We start from the raw sequence: 22,283 nt of genomic DNA on the forward strand, positions 1-22,283 counted from the left end.
AAGGAGTTGCAATGAGATAGAGCATGAAACCACATGGTTAGGGAGCATAATCCATATCCAGGCAGGCATTCTGGTACATGTGTATGCACATATACATATGTATATACATATATGTATGTATATCTGCATTTACATATATACATATACACACACATATATATATATATATATATATACCATGCCAGCATCGAGAACTGACGTTAATTGAAAATGGTGATACATATATATGTATGTATGTATGTATGTATGTATGTATGCATGCAAGCATGTATGTATAATGTTTATTTAATAATCGTCCATATAGTTATATTATGGCAACCAATACAAAATGTATGTCTGTGTGTGTATGGGTGGGTAGTGAATATATGTAGATTTCCATGTTTTAACAGTATGTAGTACAGTGTGTATATTTATATACTCAACACAAATTGTTACTTTTCCAACTGTTATTGGAAGCGTATCTGTTTATTTTATTTTCACTGTGACGGCCGAGCTTATTATAAAACTATGTATATGCACATTGTGTATATCAATATCTATATACATCTATATACTTGAAATAGACACCCTTAACAAATAACTTCACATCACTACCCTATAAATACACACACACACACACACACGTGTGTGTGTGTGAAGATATGTCTGTATTACACATGTATGGCAGGGCAGTACTGTATATTTATACATATATTTAAAACATATCATTTCATATATATATATATATGAAATGATATGTATATATATATATATATATATATATGAAACGATATGTATATATATATATATATATATATATATGAAACGATATGTATATATATATATATATATATATATATATATATAAAACGATATGTATATATATATATATATATATAAAACGATATGTATATATATATATATATATATATAAAACGATATGTATATATATATATATATATATATATATATATATACTTACACACATGTTTATATACATGTATATTATACATACATATATACACATGTGTTTACATACACACACAAACACTATCTATGCATGTATGTATGTATGTATGTATGTGAGTGTGTGTATATGCTTGTCTATGAAAATATATCTTTGTTTAGATTACATAACATGTCAAGAGTTTACGCATTCACAGCACAAGTTTTGTCGATAAACTAAACTTGTTATATTTGGTTATATTTCCAGTTGAAATGTTATACAAAAACTGCAGTGGTCTGGCCATAAAAGAACCGTTGCAGTTATCCGATTCTGATGAGGAATCAGATAACTGCAATAAAGGCAAACAGGAACTAAAATAGCCAATAACCTTCTCAGAAATGTAGAACTGAATTGATCTGTCCAAAAGCAATGATAAGTAAATAGAAGAAAGAAACCTAGGTTTTGGTTTAGAATTTAAGGTTGGAACATTTTTATTAGAAATGTCTAAAACCTTACAGTTCTATATTTAAGAGATGAGGAATTATGTACATTATTTACACTATTTACATTTGACAGATATTTGTCCTCATCTTGTTTGTTGTTAACACAACGTTTCGGCTGATATACCCTCCAAGCCTTCATCAGGTGTCTTGAATAATAATAATAATAATAATAATATGAAAAAATACCTTAGGAATGGGAACCCAGAATCGAAGTTTTCCCAAAACACCTGATGAAGGTTGGAGGGTATACCAGCCGAAACGTGTTAACAACAAACAAGATGAGGACAAATATCCATCAAATGTAAATAATGTCAAAAACCTTTACTGAAATATTACAAATGTCTTCATTTTAAGAAATGAAATTGCTTCAGTATTTACAGTTGACTATGGTGCTGCTACACCAGTCATTGGGTATGACTCCTTCATGAACCACCTGATTTACAGTACAGGTAACTAGACCATATCTCACACTGCCAGATATCTTAAGCATCTCAGTGGTGATTCCTGATAGGCCAGGGGCTTTCTCTGTCTTCATATCCTTAATTGCTTTATCTACCAGGGTACTGTCGATTTGGGTAACTGGTCATTCAACTGGGCCAACATTTGGCAGACTCTCCTCCTCCCATTCATTCTCCACATTCAACAGTCTTTTATTATAATGGCATCTCCAAGCCTCTTTCTTTGCAGAATCATTAAAAGCAAGTGCACCATTATCCAGCACATCACATATATATACATACATACATACATACATACATATATATATATATATATATATATATATATATATATGTATATATATATATATATATATATACGATGTGCTTCAAATTTTGGAAACAGTAAACAGACATTCCTACTTCATTTTTGTGTCTGGTTTGCAAGATTCTTTATGTGAATTCGTGCATTGAAACAAATTTTGTTGTGTCTTAGGAGAGTCATTATTATGCCAATATTAAACCAATTGACTAATAATAAAAGAATGGAATTGAACCGGTGTGTGTGTGTGTGTGTGTGTGTTAATATTGGCATAATGACTCTCCCTAGACACAACAAAAGACATCCCTGTTATTTATTTTTTTTATTCTATTTTTATAGTTTAATTATTTTATATAATTTTACTTTGACTTTCAATAAAAACAGCCTTGGATTTTTTTTTTCTTTTATCCACTGTGAAATTGTTTGTAACTTCATTACTAATTAATATGGAAAAAAAAAAAATCCAGAGCATCAGCCTTAGGCTTAAAATTTAAACAACTTTAACAGATTACAATACTGAAAAATAACGCTGAAATTCCTATTGTTCATGTTTGTTGGGTGTCCTTAAAGATTCTAAGAAATATTTGGTTAATTGAATTACAAATAGAGGAGTTGGAGATTTTTTTTTTTTTTTTTGGTACTGACGCCAGAGGCCTAAATAAGTAGCAAGCTCTGCGGCAATGAGTAGAACTGGTTAAGATAATAAAATGCTGTATAAAATAAAGAAGTCTCAACCAAGATAAATGGCAGGAATAACTATCTGGGTGTTACTGTTGACTGGTCGGTAGTGGTGCTGGTGACGGCGGTAGAGTAGGAGATTATATATACATATATGCATACATGTGCGTGCGCGCACACACACACACACACACACACACACACACACACATATATATATCCAATGGATTTGACAGATGAGGGAGGCAAAGGGAGGTCTTACAGTACAGAATTGTAACAATGTAAATGACTATGGAAGAACAAAAAGAAAAAAAAACTAAAAGAAAGAAAAGGGAGTAAGTTTGTTAGAATAACAATGGAAGCTAAGGATTGGATTAAAATACCATGTCATGTTATTTTCTCTTAATTACTTTGTATTATTGCTGGAGAAATTGGTAACATGTAAAAACAGCCTTTCTCTGTGTGTGTGTGTATTTGCGTGTTTGTGTGCACGTGTGCATAGACACATATATACACACATATACATACATATATGTGTACACACACACACACACACACACACATATATGTATACATACATGCATACACATACATATTTTTGTTTAACGCCTCGTTTTCCAATACTAGAATCGGTTAGACAGGGACTTCTTTCAGGCAGGATTTTAAGGCCCGATGCTTTTCTTCATGCCAGTCCTTACAAGTTTATCGAGGGATTTTCTTTATTCTGCATGTCTTTGAGACTGTGTGTCAGCAAGGAATGTAAACACCACATCACTGGTGATGACAAGAAAACCCATGTTAGTATTCACACACACACACACACACACACACACACACACATGAAGAGCTTCCTACAGTTTCCATCCATAACATTCACTCACAAGGAGTTGGTAAACCGGGGGCTACAGGAGAAAATGTTTTCTAAAAGTGTTGCATGGTAGGACTGAACCTAAAACCCTTCGGTCACAAAGAAAGCTTAACTACAAAGTTAAGCCTACATCATAATCATCAACTTTTAATGTCCATCTTTCATGCTGGCATCATTTGGATGGTTTGACAAAATCTAACAAGCGCCAGTGTCTCCAATGGTATGGTTTCCATGGCTGGATGATCTTCCTAATGCCAACTTCTTTCCTGAGGTCACCAAGTAACTCATCTCTTTATAATATTGGTTTCAAATTTTTTGCACGAAGCCAGTAATTTTGCTGAGTGGGGGTGAGTGAGTGACATCGACCCTAGTGTATAACTGGTACTTATTTTATCAACCCCGAAAGGACGAAAGAGAAAGTCAGTCTTGGTGGAATTTGAACCCAGAATGTGAAGATGGATGAAATGCCGCTAAACATTTTGCCTGGTGTGCTAACGGTTCTGCCAGTTAACCACCTTCATCTCTTTAGACATTGCATCTTACCATTATTGCTTTTAGGAACATGCTTGGTCTTTGAAACAGAGAGGATTTTAGTGAAACTGAGCTTCAAAAGAAACTGAGAATTGGTCTTCAAGAATAACTTAATTGCTAATTACTTTGGAAAAAAAAGAAAAAGAAAAAAGGACAATTTAGTCGGGGTTTTTTTGTTGTTGTTAGGTATCATCAGCCTGGCTTAATCAAGATTACCTAAATTATCTGCAGAGAGTAAGAATATACAATATAAACAGCTAACGAGGTTAATAAACCTAGGGAATTGTCTATGAGCATAACGGTTATTAGAAACTGAGAAATTTTGGACACATCACATGAAATAATTGGTAATTTCCTGCAAGCAAGCAGTTAATATCAATAATTAAGTAATTTTGGTACCAGCCAGTAATTAACAGAAATAGTCATTGATTGGACAATTAAAGGATGTATATATTTGTGTAACCAAGTTAATGCAGTGGTGGGGGAGAGACCTCTGTTTGATAAAAATAAAGCATATGTCTAATTATCTCTCTCTAGATATATATATATATATATATATATATATGTGTATATATATATATATATATATATATGTGTGTATATATATATATATATATATATATGTGTGTATATATATATATATATATATATATATGTGTGTATATATATATATATATATATATATATGTGTGTATATATATATATATATATATATATATGTGTGTATATATATATATATATATATATATGTATATATATATATATATATATATGTATATATATATATATATATATATGTATATATATATATATATATATATATATATATATATATATATATATATATATATGTATATATATATGTATATATATATATATATATATATATATATATATATATATATATATATATATATATATGTATACATTTTTGCTTTGTTTTTTAATTTTTGTGATATTTCTATTAAAAACTAATATCTTTATAAAAGATTTTTATTCAATTACAATCCGATTTTTTTTAGAATTCCAATATTGTTGATTTCAGCAAAAAAGCATTGTCTATAATGAAAACAGAAAAAAAAAAAAAGCAAGAGAAAAAAATTAGAAAACTTTGAACTCGTTCATTAAATGCGTACGTAAGTGTATGAATAAGTAATAAACAAGTCTGTACACACAAATCTCTATGAATGTATATAATAACTGCTTCATCTTGTCAGATGATAGCTGTCTCACATTATGTTAGTGAGACATTTGTACATCATTGAATTTAAGTGCCAAAAACTTGTACAACACTTTTGCCACTCTCTCGGTTGCCATAATATGTTCCAGTGGCAAGCATTGTGAGATGACTGGTAATATTTTGCCTGCAAGTAAGGCAGCAAGCTGGTAGAATTGTTAGCATGTTGGGCAAAATGCTCAGTGATATTTCTTGTGTATTTATGTTCTGAGTTCAAATTCCACCAAGGTCAACTTTGCCTTTCATCTTTTCAGGGTCGATAAAATAAGTGACCAGTTGAACACTGGTGTTGATGTATTTGACTTATCCCCTCCCCTGAAATTTCTGGCCTTGTGCCAAAATTTGAAATCAATATTTTGAGAGCAAGTTTTATGCCAGAGTATCTTCTCCTAGAGGAGCTGCCTTCCTTGCGACTTTGTCAAAAATAACAAGAGCCTGCTTTTACCTCAGGGAAATTTATTTAATCCATAGATAGGACCCTGACAGGTGCTACCGTTCTGGATCAGAACTGACTTGGGAGTAATGGTAAGAAGTGATTCTACAGTCGTGGCCAAAAGTTTGGAACATAGATCTGAAAATTAGAATCTTTATATTAAATACCCAAGGTTATATTTGATTAGCAATATATTATTACTACTTACAGTAACATGGTGGGTATAACAATTTTAATTTTTAAAAAATATTCCAAACTTTTGCCCACAACTGTATGCTCCCCACAGCTCCAGAACTCCCAAGCTGGAGCCTCCCTGATACATGCAGTTTAATGCATTTATTCATTCATCTTATTTCTTTACTGCCCACAAGGGGCTACACACAGAGGGGACAAACAAAGACAGACAAATGGATTAAGTCGATTATTTCAACCGCAGTGCATAACTGGTACTTATTTAATCGACCTCGAAAGGATGAAAGGCAAAGTCGACCTCAGTGGAATTTGAACTCAGAACGTAGCAGCAGACGAAATATCGCTAAGCATTTTGCCCGGCATGCTAACATTTCTGCCAGCTCGCCACCTTAATCATTCAGTCATCTTGACAGCATTATGGCTTCCTCTTCTACCCAAGCAAAACAATACACCAAGGCCTATAGAATATATTTGTTGACAGTAAGCCATAGCATACACATACATTAGTATTGAGGACTTAGCTCCATACAGTCCATGGGTTAAAACATGGGCTAAACTACAACAACATAGGTATGGAAGGTGTTACAATTCTGGAAATGAAGAATTGAGTGCAGGATTTGGGAAAGGATAATCAGTAGAAGACAGGTGGATGTCTAACAAGGTCGAAGGTAGAAATAGTATGTGGTTCATTAATACAGAAAAGTATGGAGAAACCACAAAAGCCATCTGTGGGTCTGTGACTGTAGAGTTTTGGTGAGCGAAGTATTGCTAATTAACCAAATAGCAATTTTACTGATGTAGTCTGAGCTGTGTTTGTAGCAGGACTCAGACTTGTCTATAGTAAGCCTAAGTAGCTCACACCTGAACTCTGTAAAAGGTCAGTCAGTGGTTAAATATGAAACGTTCTTTTCTTTTTCTAACCCTGAGGAGGTATAGTCATTGAGAAGCAGTTTTTGGTAATGCTAGAGATGTGTGGCTCCTGTGAAATGTCAGAAATTGAGAGGTCCATTAATTGTTGTAATTTTGAGGGGTTTTTTTTTAGGCATGGGTCATTCATGAGAAGCAGGTGGGTGAGTGCGATTATTTTAAGGTTTGTGAGAGTATTTTAATGGATAGTAACAGTTATTCATTTAACTACAGACTAGCTTCCCATAATTAAAATATTGGTTTCAAATTTTTGCACAAGGCCAGCAAATTTGGGTGATGGGGTACGTTAATTACAACAACCCCAGTGTTTGACTGATACTTATTTTTATCAACCCTGAAAGGATGAAAAGCAAAGTCAACCTCATCGGAATTTGAACTCAGAACATAAACATGGACAAAATGCTACTAAGCATTTTGCCTGGTATGCTACCATTTCTGCCAGCTCATGGCTTAGTGGTTAGAGCAGTGGACTCGTGGTCGAGGGATCGCTGGTTTGAATCTCAGACTGGGCAATGTGTGTGTTTATGAGTGAAACACCTAAGCTCCATGTGGCTCTGGCAAAAGGTAATGGCAAACTTCTGCTCACACTTTTGCCACAACTTTTTCTCATTCTTTCCTCCTGCATCTAGTAGCTCACCTGCAATGGACCGGCATCCCGTCCAGGTGGGGAATAATAATAATAATAATAATAATAATGGTTTCAAATTTTGTCACAGGGCCAGCAATTTCGGAGGATGGGTTAAATGGATGAAATTGACCCCCAGTGCTCAACTGGTAGTTATTTTATCAACCCTGGAGGATGAAAGGTGAAGGCATCCCCAGCGGAATTTGAACTCAGAATGTAAAAAAGTACCAAGTGCCGCTAAACATTCTGCTCAGCATGCTAACAATTCCCATAATTAAAATACTTAAAAAAAAACAAAAAACGATGAAATAGACATTAATGAAAGAGCAGTAATGTTAGAGGGAATGACAGATAACAAATGAAAATAATCCTTCCAGATGAAATTGCATTTCATCAGGAAATGAAACGATGATCAGAATCATCATCAGAATCATCATCGTTAGAATCACTATCATCATCATCGTCGTCGTCATCACTATCAACAACAACAAGGGCATTGAAAGGAAGAAATATGAATTTCCATTTTGATGACATCTCTAATTCATTAAATGTTGCAATGGTAGGCTAAAAGCAACAGTAAAAAAAACAAAAAAAACATACAAAACATACAAAACACTGATATGATGGATCGTTTTATAAGACAACATGCAAAGAAGAGGAAGTAGGAGGAGATGCTGCTCTGTAACGAGGTTTATCAATCAAACCATATTGATGAAAACATGCCTCATATGAAGACGAAACCAGAACAGAAATATTATCTGACTAGGAGAAGGTGGTGGACCAAGAGCAACAATAGAGCACTAAACTAAATGACGTTTATAGAATCAGTAGAGCACCAGACAAAATGCATTGTGGTATTTAGTCACATCACTTGACGTCCTAAGTTCAAATCCTACCCCAGGTCAATTTGCTCTTTGTTCTTTAAGAATTGGTAAAAACATGGCTTTGTGCTGCCTCTTGGCCTTGTACCTTTCTACCAGAGAGTGACTATTGATTTGTGTCCCTGTACCTCCCTCCCTGCTGGGGTTAATTAGTAGCTACCAATCAAGCAGTGCAATGAAGAAAATACCCACCTGTTTGTGAATATTAAGGTAAGCTTAACATGCAATGGGAGGTTTTCACAAAACAGTAATAAAACAGTAAATAATGGTATATGCAGGTGTAGGTATGGATATCATGACATATATATATATATATATATATATATATATGGCCCAGTGGTTAGGGCAGTGGACTCGCGGTCGTAGGATCGAGGTTTCGATTCCCAGACCGGGCGTTGTGAGTGTTTATTGAGCAAAAACACCTAAAGCTCCACAAGGCTCCGGCAGGGGATGGTGGCGAACCCTGCTGTACTCTTCCACCACAACTTTCTCTCACTCTTTCTTCCTGTTTCTGCTGTGCCTGTATTTCAAAGGGCCAGCCTTGTCACACTCTGTGTCATGCTGAATCTCCCTTGTCCAAGGTGTCAGGCAGTGAGACTGAACCTGGAACCATGTGGTTGGGAAATAAACTTCTTACCATATGGCCATGCCGGCACAGCTGTTTGCTAAGAAGTATATTAACAATGGGTCCATTTCATGAACTTATTGTTGATAAACCAAAACAAAACAGTAATTTTTTAATTACCAATGTACTCAGTACTGAAATAACAAAGCAAAAAGAATAAAATAAAATAGCAGCAGTTAATTTAGTGGTAGTGGTCGTGGTTGGATATGACTGTGAATTCAAGTATCAATTAATTCATTTTACGTCTATTTTTGAAGGTAATGAACCAGAAAATAAAAGGTAAAAACTTGTGACATTAAGAAAATGGGATAAAAAATTTTAAGAAACCATATTTGTTTGTCAATTAAAGCATCACCTGTTTTGAAAGGAATATTATTTAGAAATCTAATTAAGCTACTTACATTCTTTAATTTACATTCTTTATCACACAAACTTTTTTGTTCGGTTTTGCTTTCCTGAAATAAGAGAAGAAAATAACCGTTTAATTATCGAAGCAAGAAATCAATTAGCAAAATAGAAAATTAACAGAAAAACACCAAGATTTATAGAATGATGATGATGATGATGGTGGGGTGGTGATGGTGGTGGTGGTTTGAGGAGAGATAGCATCAGATTTAATTCCACCTGCCTCCATCACATCTCATTTGTATACATTTGTGTGTATGTTCATGCACCGGTGAATAAGTATGATTCTATGTATATGTTTGTGTGCTTACATATATGAATGTGCGTGTCTATGTATATGCTTGTGTTTATGTTATCTAAATGCGTGTCTGTATGTGCCTTTCAGTGTGTCTGTCAGTATACATTTGTGTAAGTGTGTGTGAGTGTGTGTATGTGTGTTTAGGTATCTTTGTGTGTGTTTGTGGGTTAGATAGGTTGGAAATAGTTTCTTAGGCTTTGGTAACTTGCAGCCAGAACAAACTGATTTGTAAAAACTAAAGATGGATGACTTTGTTCTTGACAAGAATTGAACTCAGAACCATAAAACAAATTTGTAAGCTAAGGAGCTGACTGACTTGGCCACTGACACTGCTCTGTAACAAATAACAATAGTTTCTTCTAATATAGGCACAAGACCTGACATTTTAAGGGGGTGGTGTTGGAAATAGCCAATTGAAACACATTTCCTTACATTACTGGTACTTTATTTCATTGACCCAGGAGGGATGACAGACAAAGTTGACACCGGTTAGATTTGAACTAAGAACAAATACTGCAAAGTATTTTTCCCAATGCTCTAAGATTCTGCTAGTCCACTATTTTTTGGAATAATTGCAAAGAATATAAAGGAAACAATCCAATAATAATAATAATAATAATAATAATAATAATAATAATAATAATCCTTTCTACTATAGGCACAAGGCCTGAAATTTTGGAGGAAGGAGAAAGTTGATTACATCGACCCCAGTACTTGACTGCTACTTAATTTATTGACCCCGAAAGGATGAAAGGCAAAGTTGACCCTGGTGGCATTTGAACTCAGAACGTGATGACAGACAAAATACTGCTAAACATTTTGCCCAGTATGCTCACAATTCTGCCAGCTTGCTGCCTTAATAATCATCATCATCATCATCATCGTTTAACGCCCGCTTTTCATGCTAGCATGGGTTGGACGATTTGACTGAGGACTGGTGAACCAGAAGGCTGTACCAGGCTCCAATCTGATCTGGCAAAGTTTCTACAGCTGGATGCCCTTCCTAACGCCGACCACTCCAAGAGTGTAGTGGGTGCTTTTACATGCCACCAGCAGGGTCAGTCTGGCAGTACTGGCAACAGCCATGCTCAAATGGTGTTTTTTTACATGCCACCTGCACAGGAGTCAGTCCAGCAGCACTGGCAATGACCTCGCTCGAATGTTTTGATCACATGCCACCGGCACAAGTGCCAGTAAGGCGACGCTGGTAACGATCATGCTCAAATGGTGCTTTTTACGTGCCACCGGCATGGAAGCCAGACAGCTGCTCTGGCAGTGATCCCACTCGGACGGTACTGTTAGCGCTCCACTGGCACAGGTGCCAGTCATCGAATTTGGTTCAATTTCGATTTCACTTGCCCCAGCAGGTCTTAATAATAATAATAATAATAATAATAATAATGGTTTCAAATTTTGCCACAAGGGCAGCCATTTTTGGGGGAGGAGATAAAGTCAATTACACTGACCCCAGTGTACAACTGGTATTTATCTAATTGACCCCGAAAGGTTGAAAGGCAAAGTTGACCTTGGTGGAATTTGAGCTAAGAACATAAAGATGGATGAAATATTGCTAAGCATTTCACCCAGCATGCTAACGATTCTGCCAGCTCGTCGCCTTAATAATAATGATAATAATAACAACAACATTAGTTGCAGAAGCAAAAGTACTTACACCCTAAATTATTCTTTACCAATCCCTATTTCTTGTTGTTACTAGCAGACTCTCTATGTAAAAGCCATATATTTGGCGTGAATTGTTTATTTAACAAGAGGCGGGTACTGCTACATGAAATTACTTAGCAATAACCCTTGCCATAAATGTCTTTGATGCCAGCATAATGAGTACAGTTGCATCGATGTGGAAAAGAATTGGTAAGGCTTAGGAAGGAGGAGGAAGAGAATGTTATGGTTCTGCTTCTACAAGTGGAAAACAAGTCTTTGACATAGTTTTGATTTTCTGTCATCAATATATAGAATGGTTTGACTGATTGATTTCCAAATATGGTGTCTTCAGATTTAAAGACAAATGAAGAAATCCATTTTTTCTTCTGCCAAAAGGAAAATGTGAAATTTCAAACTGTATAACTGTATATATGTGTGTATGTGTGTTTGTGTGCGTGTGTGTGTATATATATATATATATATATATATATATATATATATATATATATATATATATGTATGTATGTATGTGTGTGTGTGTATATATATATATATATATTTACATACATGCATGTATACATGCATACAAGACACTTAATGAGAGTTGTTGCATATTTTGCATGAGGCTATTCAATACATATACACACCCATACACATGCATATCCATATACACTTACATGTTCATTCATATATATATATATATATATATATATATATATGCACACACACAAATATGCCTATATATTCATGTGTATGTATATATATATATCTATATACATATATATATGTATGCATGTATATATATATATATTATATATATATATATATATATATATATATATATATATATATAAAGAAACATTATGATAATAATTTTAGGGAATAAAATCCAAACTTACAGGGTAAAAAATTCCATTTAGCAAAACTGAATCAAATTTCCAAATATAAAATATATGTATATAATTTAGAGAAAAACTGCTATTAAATAATTCAGTAATGAAGAATATAATTCATACCCTCCAGAAAATAAATATATCATAAACACCTTATTTTAAAAATACAATATAGTACATAAAAACAAAATAACTAGTAAATGGTATCGTTTAATGGTATATATATATATATATATATATATATATATATATATATATATATATACGTGTGCACACCCATGCACACCCCACAGATACAGGAAGAAAGGAAAGATATCTTTGCAACAAAAACCAGCTCCTAAATCTTGGATTCTACTAAAGATCAGGATTAAACCAGCTTATGGATTAGGCTCCCTACCCAAGAACTGAATCGAGGAAATTCTCAAAAATTCATTGCTCTTGAAAAAAAAAAACATAACCTAGTTGATGCATATGTGTGTACTTATATACTTGTACATGTGTGTGTGTAAGAATCACTGTGGTCTGGAAACCAAAGGAGGTGAGGTTATTTGATTCGGTAATATGCTATTTGAAGAATCACAAGGGTGACTTCTGCCGCCAGGTTGACAGACTTGCTACAGATCTGCTGCTTAAAAGCAGGTTTAAAACTGTAACAATATTATCATTGTGTTGTACACGAAAATATCATTGTTCATATAGTAACATTATTGTGTATATGGTAACATCATTGTGTACATGGTAACGTTATTGTGCATATGGAAATATTATTGTGTACATGGAAATATTATTATGTACATGGAAATATTATTGTGTATATGAAAACATTATTGTGTATATGAAAACATTATTGTGTATATGAAAACATTATTATGTATTTGAAAACTTTATTGGTGCATATGAAAACATTATTGTGTATATAAAAGCATTATTGTGTATATAAAAACATTGTGTATATGAAAACATTATTGTGTATATGGTAACATTATTGTGTATATGGTAACCTTATTGTATACATGGTAACAGTATTGTGTACATCATAACATTGTGTATATGAAAACATTAATGTATATAACATTATTATGTATATGGTATCATCATTGTGTACGTGGTAACATTATTGTGTATATGGAAACTTTATTGCGTATATAGTAACATTGTTGTGTACATGAAAATATTGTACGTGTGGTAGCATTATTGTGTATGGTAATATTATTGCGTATATGGTAGCATTATTGTGTATATGGATATATCGTTGTGTATATGAAAATATCATTGCATCCATGAAAATACAACAGCAAAACCAGACAAAAGACAACAAAATGAAATTAGTAGTAGCAGAAAGTATTCCATGAGAGAACATGTTACCAATTTGGTTAATCAGGAACCAAAACACAATACAAAGAATGGTAAAAACATTAGTATTCTCTAACAAAAACTTTAATTATCCTCAAAGCCTGAAAATTCATCAACCTTATCAAAGCTGTAAATTTATCATGAAGAGTACTGGTCTTCAAATTATATTCGGTGCCATCAAAGACATTACCAATTCCACATAACTTAAAAGTTTTCACAATTATTATTGTTCTTAGATTTTCCTTAAGCTTTCTTCCCCACTCCCACCCCACCCCCTACTGATGCTTTACTTTTCTGTTAGTTGGACAGCATCGCAACAAGAATCCTGCATCCATCTGTTCCAGTGTTTCCACATGTAATAATGCTTTCCTCTCACACATCTACATGTTCATACATACATTTACACTTTCACATACACACACATGCACACTTCCACATGTTCACACAATTACTGACAGGTTCACACACACTTCCACATGTTCACATAAGTATCAGCATGTTCATACACACGCATGCATGTTTGTATAGCCATCCATGTTCAAACACATACCCTCATGTTCATATATATATACATCTACATGTTCACACACACTTCCACATGTTCACACAAGTACTGACTGTTCATACACACACATGCATGTCTCTATGTGCATCCATCTTCAAACACACACTCTCACATTCACACACACACACACAAATATCCATATTTTCACACATACCCCTACATGTTCACACAGACACACGCTTCCACATGTTTACACAAGTATCAACATGTTAGCACCCACATATCCACAAGTTCATACACACCAATATATTCATACATACACACATTTCTACATGTTGCAGATAGCCAGGAATGAGAGCCAGCAGACATTTTATTTCTTTCCCCTTCTGGTTAATGGATTCATTTTTGTTTGACTCAAACACAGGCCCAGAACAGAAGCAAAACATTTCTTAAAAAGCCACCAAATACCTTCCTTATGTCTTCTGTAACTGAAAATTCATTCCAGTTCTACTGTTCTAACTTTTAAACAGAAAAGACCAAACACATAAAGGGCAATTATTTTTCTTTAGGCTAAAACTTATAAATATTCTTTTCTACTCTAGGCACAAGACCCGAAATTTTTGGAGAGGGGACCAGTCAATTAGATCAACCCCAGTATACAACTGGTACTTAATTTATCGACCCCATAAGGATGAAAGGCAAAGTCGACCTCAGTGGAATTTGAACTCAGAACGTAAAGACAGATGAAATACAAACACATACAAAGACACACACACACACACACACACATATATATTCGATAGGCTTCTTTCAGTTTCCATCTGCCAAATCCATAGTAGGGAAATTATATATATATATATATATATTACACACATACATATACACAGGCATACATATACACACACAACACACAGAGGCATATATATATATATATATATATATATATATATATACACACACACACACCCACATATACACACACACACACGTGTAATTTTACGTCTGTGTGTACATGTATAAATATACACTCAAACATATGTATGCATTTTATACAGATGAATAGGAGTGTAAATGTATTTGTGTATATATGTATATATGCGTTATTTATATTTATATATATATATATATATATATATATATATATATGTGTATATATATGTATACATACGTTTGTATATATGTATGTATGTATGTATAGTTAACAACAAAACCACAAGAATTTGAGAAAGTCACCAACACTGGGAGTTAATACTGTCTGTCTGTCCTCCTGTTACTCAAGAAGGCACAACAAAAGAAGAAGAGAATCAAGTGAGTCTGCCAAGATATGGTGCAGTGTCGCCAAGGTGGGGCAGGGCCCTCTTCCCTTGGGGACAAGGGCGAGGTTAGAGAAGCAGAAGCAGAAGAAGATATAACTGAAAAAAAAAAATATTCAGCATGTTTCTCTTGATTAAAAACCTTCCATGTGCGGGGTTTACCACCACCACCACCACCATCATCATTACCATCACCACCTATGTTGTCACTACTACTACTACTACTACTACTGCTGCTGCTACTACCACCACCACCACCACCACCACTACTGTCACTACTACTACTACCACCACCACTATTGTCACTACTACTACTACTACTACTTTCATCTATGAACATTGCTACTACTGTGACCTTTATTACAATTACCATTGCTGTCATCGCCATCATAATGACTACTACTACTATTACTACCATTACTGATGATGGTGGTGATGATGATGATGATGATGACGATTCCACTTCTACAACTCCCGTCACCTTCTTCTCTCTCCTCCAGTCATTTTCACCTTCACCACCACCATCAACGCCACCGCCAACAAGAACAAATCCATCAATGCCAATTACCCTCTCAGTCTGTATTATGGTCCAGCCATGAAATATTAGCGTCCCATTGACATGTAGAGCTTATTAACACTTGGATGTAACATGGAGAAGAGTCAACAACAGGGTGAGAGGGATTTAAGTAAATAATTAAAATCCCTGGCTGGGGAGGTTGTCCTCTCGACCAATATGCTGCTGTCGGTGACGCTGGATGATAGACTCTGGTGATGATGTTATTCCACTCTTTCTGATCCATGGCACTGGCCTTAGCATGCTTGAGGTCGAGGCACTGCAACTTAAGTCCTTTCTCAGTTTGTTTCACCCATGTCTTCTTTGGTGCACTGTGCTGATTCTCCAGTGTGTGCGTTGCTGTCACCACAAAAATTGGTGTGGGAGTCTTCGAGTTCTCTTCCCCCAGATGTAGCCAAACTAGGAATAGATTAATGTTAGTCTACTGCAGAATATATTTTTTACAATGTCCGTGCCAGTGGCACGTAAAAAGCACCATCTGAGTGTTATCGTTTCCAGCTTCGCCTTTCTGGCACTTATGCTGGTGGTATGTAAACAAAACATTGGCTGACTCTTGTGCAAGTGGCACATAAAAAACATTGTTTGAGCGTGGCTGTTACCAGTACTGCCGGACTGGCCCTCATGCCGGTGACACGTAAAAAGCACCCACTACACTCTAGGAGTGGTTGGCATTAGGAAGGGCATCTAGCTGTAGAAACTCTGCCAGATCAGATTGGAGCCTGGTGTAGCCATCCGCTTCGCCAGTTCCCAGTCAAATCGTCCAACCCATGCTAGCATGAAAAGCAGACGTTAAATGATGATGATGATGATGGTGATGATGATGATGTTGATATGCATAAACAGGTGCAAATCCTGCCATAACTGATTTGGGTTTTAATCTGTCATCCGGTTTAACACCACCACCTGGCACCACCATGGTTCCCTTTAATGGAATCCACTCTGTTGCAAGGATTCAGGTCATGTCTTCAGTTTCAAGAGTCCTTCTACCTTACAGTCTTGGAGACCCTGTAAAGGGTCATGGGAATTGCTTTCCCTCTTCGTTAAAAAGATAAAAAACAAACACCCAGTAATTTATTAATGAACAGATTAAGTAAAATTTATTCTAATGAAGGACAAAGTCATATTTCACTGAGACTGCTCACAAATACTAAGACTGGTCACAGCTGCTAAGACTGGTCACAACTGCTAAGATTGGTCACAGTTGCTAAGACTGGTGACAACTGTTAAGACTGGTGACAACTGCTAAGATTGGTCACAGTTGCTAAGACTGGTCACAACAGCAAAGACTGGTCACAACTGCAAAAACTGGTCATAACTGCAAAGACTGGTGACAACTGTTAAGACTGGTCACAACTGCTAAGACTGCTAAGACTGCTCACAACTGCTAAGGCTGATCTTGCATAATTTAACTTCCTGATATTAACAAAGAATTTGATGCAGAAACATTTTCCCGGCTCTCTTTTTTTATTTTTATATGAATATAATTCTGTTCTTGAAATAACCCAACTACAAGATTTATTGAGGTAAAGACTGATTTGACAGATATGAAAACAGTAGATCAAAATATTCTAATCTAAATCAATCCATCTTCAGAATATAGCAACATGAGGTCAGTGTTATGTGTAGGTGAAATAATTCTTAAAAAAAAAAAAATTATTTCACAAAATCTGTAGTACATAATTGAGAGAATTGGTAAGAATGTTTGACTATTTGACAAGCGAAAAATCAATATTTGATATATAGTGCCATAGAAAATTTTCATAAAAGACTGAGAGCAGTAGCTTGGGAGGAATTTGAGAAGTTCTATACAAGAAATTTTATTCATTCAAACAGAAAACATATCTGCTTACAACACCATTTCTCAAGGCATAATAACACAGTTATGCAAATACAGCAAAAGAAGATGGTTGAGGTATTTGGGGAGAAAAAACATGGGATGATATTACATGATATCTGCGATATAAGACAAGTTGGTTAAGATAGGATTCTATGCCCAGCAGAACATGAGAAAACAAGAAAACTTGCTTGAGCTTGAATTTCAGTCTGTGAAGGAAACTCGAGAGTCTGAGTAAAATAATCTTCTGAGAAAAAAAAAAATAAAATATATATATATATAATTAAAAACACTACTTTCCTGAGATAAATGTAAAATCAATATATCTTGATAAAAATAACAATATTACAGTTGCCTCATACACACACACACACATACATACATATATATATGTCAATATATGTGTGTGTGTATGAGAGTGTGTGTGTGTATGTGTTTATGTATAAGTATATGTATACGTGAGGGGAAGTAAAAAAATTATCCGCACTTTTGCCATTACATATCTTTATTATTGTCACACTGCCTTCTGTGCGTGCATGTTTATAGTTGGTACTATTGTGGTCACATGATTGAAATTTGAGCCTGATCACGCCATTTTTCTTTCTGGTTTTACAATCTAAGCATGGCCACTCCACTAATAATATGCACCAAAGAAGAAAAAAAAGCAGTGATCTCATTTCTCTGGTTGGATGGTGTGTCAGGTGCTGAAATTCATTGGAGGCTTTTAGCACAATTGGTTAATGGTTTCAATGGCCTGGGTAGCCATATGTGGGTATGCATTGTCATGCAACAATGAAACTTTCTTTGACAATAGGCTTTGGTGTTTGGTGTGAATTGGTGGCGTCAGTTTGTTGGTCAGCAAAGCATTGTATTTTGCACTGTTGTTGGTACAACCCTTTTCCTGGTAGTTCCAAAAAACGGTTAGCATCACCTTTCTTACGGAAGCATTATCAAACATATTTTACAATTAATAAAACAGTCCAAGAACCACTACAGTGCTAGAAATAGAAACGAAACCTTCTTCAAACTTAAACCCTACAATGTTACAAAAACACAAAATAACGAAGGAATGGATAATGCAGTCCTGGATAAACTATGTTTGAAAAAAGACAAGATGGTCATGGATGGAGTAACTCTGATCATAGATTGGCTCAATTAGTGCCGACTTATGGCTGTTTATGAAGAAGTTCTAAGTTGACAGTTCCCTATTTAATAGTTCAATTTGTGAACAAGAGTTTCATACATTACAGTCCTCTAATGGGACACAGACTGGCCTATACAACGTCATAGTAATGGAGTATCATCTAATTTGCTGCAGAGCAAATATCTCAAGGGACTACATTCAAAAAGCACAATTTGTTTTTTAGTTTATATCCTTGACTATCAAATAATGACAACAGACACATATAGATTGTGTTGGGGGGGGGGGGGGAAATGTGGTCATGGCACCAAGGACAAATATAGCAATATCCTTAGACAAGATGCTGGCCTTAAAGCAAAGAATAAAAGACAAATGGCAGTGAGAATTGGTTAAGAACTTAGAGATTGTTCATGGGACACAGGACGACAGTTGCTCAATTGATGAGATTTATGGTTGTAGCTTTAATAAACACTAATAATTTAAGGTTCATTACAGGAGATTAGTCCGTATAGAAAAACAAGCAGTGTTGGTTGATTGCGGTGTCTTTAATGAATCTGTGATGGTGTACAGAAAGACTACACTTGACATTCACGCTTGGAGTTAATAGTGTCAAACGTTTTACCAATTATGGAGCTCACTGGCATATTTCTTCCATTTCCAACAGCAGAACTCTATTGTGTCAGGAACTAAATCACAATAACAACAACAACAGCAACATCAACTACTACTAGTACAGCAACAGCTGCCGCCACCACTGCTGCTGATGGTGTTGCTGGTGCTGTGCTATGAACCTTCACATTCAATGACCTACACTAGACATTTAAATCAGTCGCTTTGCCAAACTAACTGAGAAGTAATGCTTTGATTGAGGCCACCACCGCCGCCACCACCTTCACCACCACCACTACTACTACTACTACCACCTGCACCACCAGTTTAAACATCATCATTATTACTGTTACTATACCAGCACCACCACTACCATCCAGACTAGCACTCCCTTTCTGCTACTATTACTACTACTATTACAACCACCACCACCACAACCACCACCACCACACCATTTCCAAAAACACCACTTCTAGTATTACTACCATCCGCCCCACAACTATCCTGAATACAAACTACTACTACTACTACTACTACTACTACTACCACTACTACCACAACCACCACCACAACCATTACTACCACCACCACCACCACCACCACAACCATTACTACTACCACCACCACCACCACTACAACTACTATAGCTCCTGCTACTTTGTGAGCCTTTAGGGATATTAAAAATACTGAGTGACATTCGAGAAACAGAACAGAAGAGACTCCAGATCAAAACAAGAATTTGTTCTAAAACAGAAGAGAATTTGTAGTATATTGTCAACTTAATGTGACAATCCCAATAAGGGAACACACTACTGCCGTTTAGCCCTAGGAAGCTGGACCGCTTCCTGTCGGCCTTGACTTGCCTCCCCTTCGCAAACTTAAGGACACAGTAATTGTGTCAAGGCCGACAGGAAGCGGTCCAGCTTCCTAGGGTTAAACGGCAGTAGTGTGTTCCCTTATTGGGATTGTCACATTAAGTTGACAATATACTACAACTTTATCGCTCCACTACTGCTTAAATCTCTCTGAGAGATTTAGAAATATTATATTTCTAAAGAAGAGAATTTGTTGAGATTAAAGAAAACCTCATAATTTAATGAAATCAGTTTAACGAGTAGTAAATATAACTTCCATCGGATACTTACACACACATACACATATTCACACGAACACACACATACACATATTCACACAAACACACACATAGACATATTCACACAAACACACACATATACTTGGTTCATTTTGTGATGGCACCATCACTAGAGGAGTTGTCTTGTCCTTTGCAAGACTAAGAAATCTCCGCTTGTATAGAGCTAATTTGTTCAGCAGGGTGAATAAAAGAAAGAGAGCAAGGGCAGAAGAAACAGGATGAGAGGATGAAAGAAGACAGAAAGAGAGAGGATGGTGATAGAAACAGAGTAATAGGGCAAGTGGGTGATGACTGAGAAAGTAATGGAAGAGAGACACTGATGGAAGCTGTATTGTTCACTGGTAAAGAAATGGAGTAGAAACATAGCATGAAGAGTGTAATGGGAAAACATTGAATGATGATGATAATACATACATTCATATATATTGGTTTCAAATTTTGGCACAAGGCCAGCAATTTCGTGGGAGGAGATAAGTCGATTACATCAGCTCCAGTTCTCAGCTGGTACGTATTTTATTGACCCCGAAAGGGTGAAAGGCAAAGTTGACCTCGGTGGAATTTGAACTCAGAATGTAAAGACAGATGAAATGCCACAAAGCATTTTACCCGGCAGGCTACCAATTCTCACACACATGGATGTACACATTCATAAACACACACACACATGTACACACACACACAGGTGCAGGTGTGACTGTATAGAAAGAAGTATGCTTCCCAACTACATGATTCCAGATTCAGCCACACTGCATGGCACCTTGGGCAAGTATCTTCTACTATAGCCTCAAGCTGACCAAAGCATTGTGAATGGATGTGGATTTAGTAGACAGAAACTTAAAGAAGCCCATCATATATATGTGTTATATATATGTATATGTGTATGTATGCATATATATATATATATATATATATATATATATATATATATATGTGCACACACACACACACACACACATATATATGTATGTACGTATGTATGTATGTATGTATGCATGTATATATGCATAAGGACTGCTAATTTACATTGGCAAATAGATTTTACTCTGTAGTACTATTACTACTTACTTCTTGCTCAGACATTTAAAACTAATTGCTTTCCTCTTATATATATATATATATATATATATATATATATATATATATATATATATATATATATACATGTATGTATGTAGGTGCAGGAGTAACTGTGTGGTAAGTAGCTTGCTTACCAACCAAATGGTCCTGGGTTCAATCCCACTGCATGGCACTTTGGGCAAGTGTCTTCTATTATAGCCTCGGGCTGACCAAAGCCTTGTGAGTGGATTTCGTAGACGGAAACTGGAAGAAGCCCATCATATATGTATATATATATGTATA

The 22,283-nt window shown here is 35.3% G+C and overlaps 1 protein-coding gene across 14 annotated transcripts in view; it reads right to left on the reverse strand.

The window, feature by feature from the left end:
* The window catches only part of LOC106879977 (proto-oncogene tyrosine-protein kinase ROS), a 337,180-nt gene that overhangs the window by 175,118 nt on the left and 139,779 nt on the right, over positions 1 to 22,283 (reverse strand). For all 14 annotated transcript variants that reach the window (XR_016238343.1, XR_016238342.1, XR_016238344.1 and 11 more), the window contains exon 2: positions 9,586 to 9,639. Coding sequence is in view for 10 of the 14 variants with exons in the window: in XM_089341842.1 (XP_089197968.1) it covers positions 9,586 to 9,639 (54 nt within the window). In the remaining 4 variants the exon portion in view is untranslated. The remainder of the gene's footprint in view (positions 1 to 9,585; positions 9,640 to 22,283) is intronic.

This window comes from Octopus bimaculoides, chromosome 25 (genome assembly GCF_046866305.1).
Source record: "Octopus bimaculoides isolate indiv1 chromosome 25, ASM4686630v1, whole genome shotgun sequence".
NCBI classification, from domain to species: Eukaryota; Metazoa; Mollusca; class Cephalopoda; order Octopoda; family Octopodidae; genus Octopus; species Octopus bimaculoides.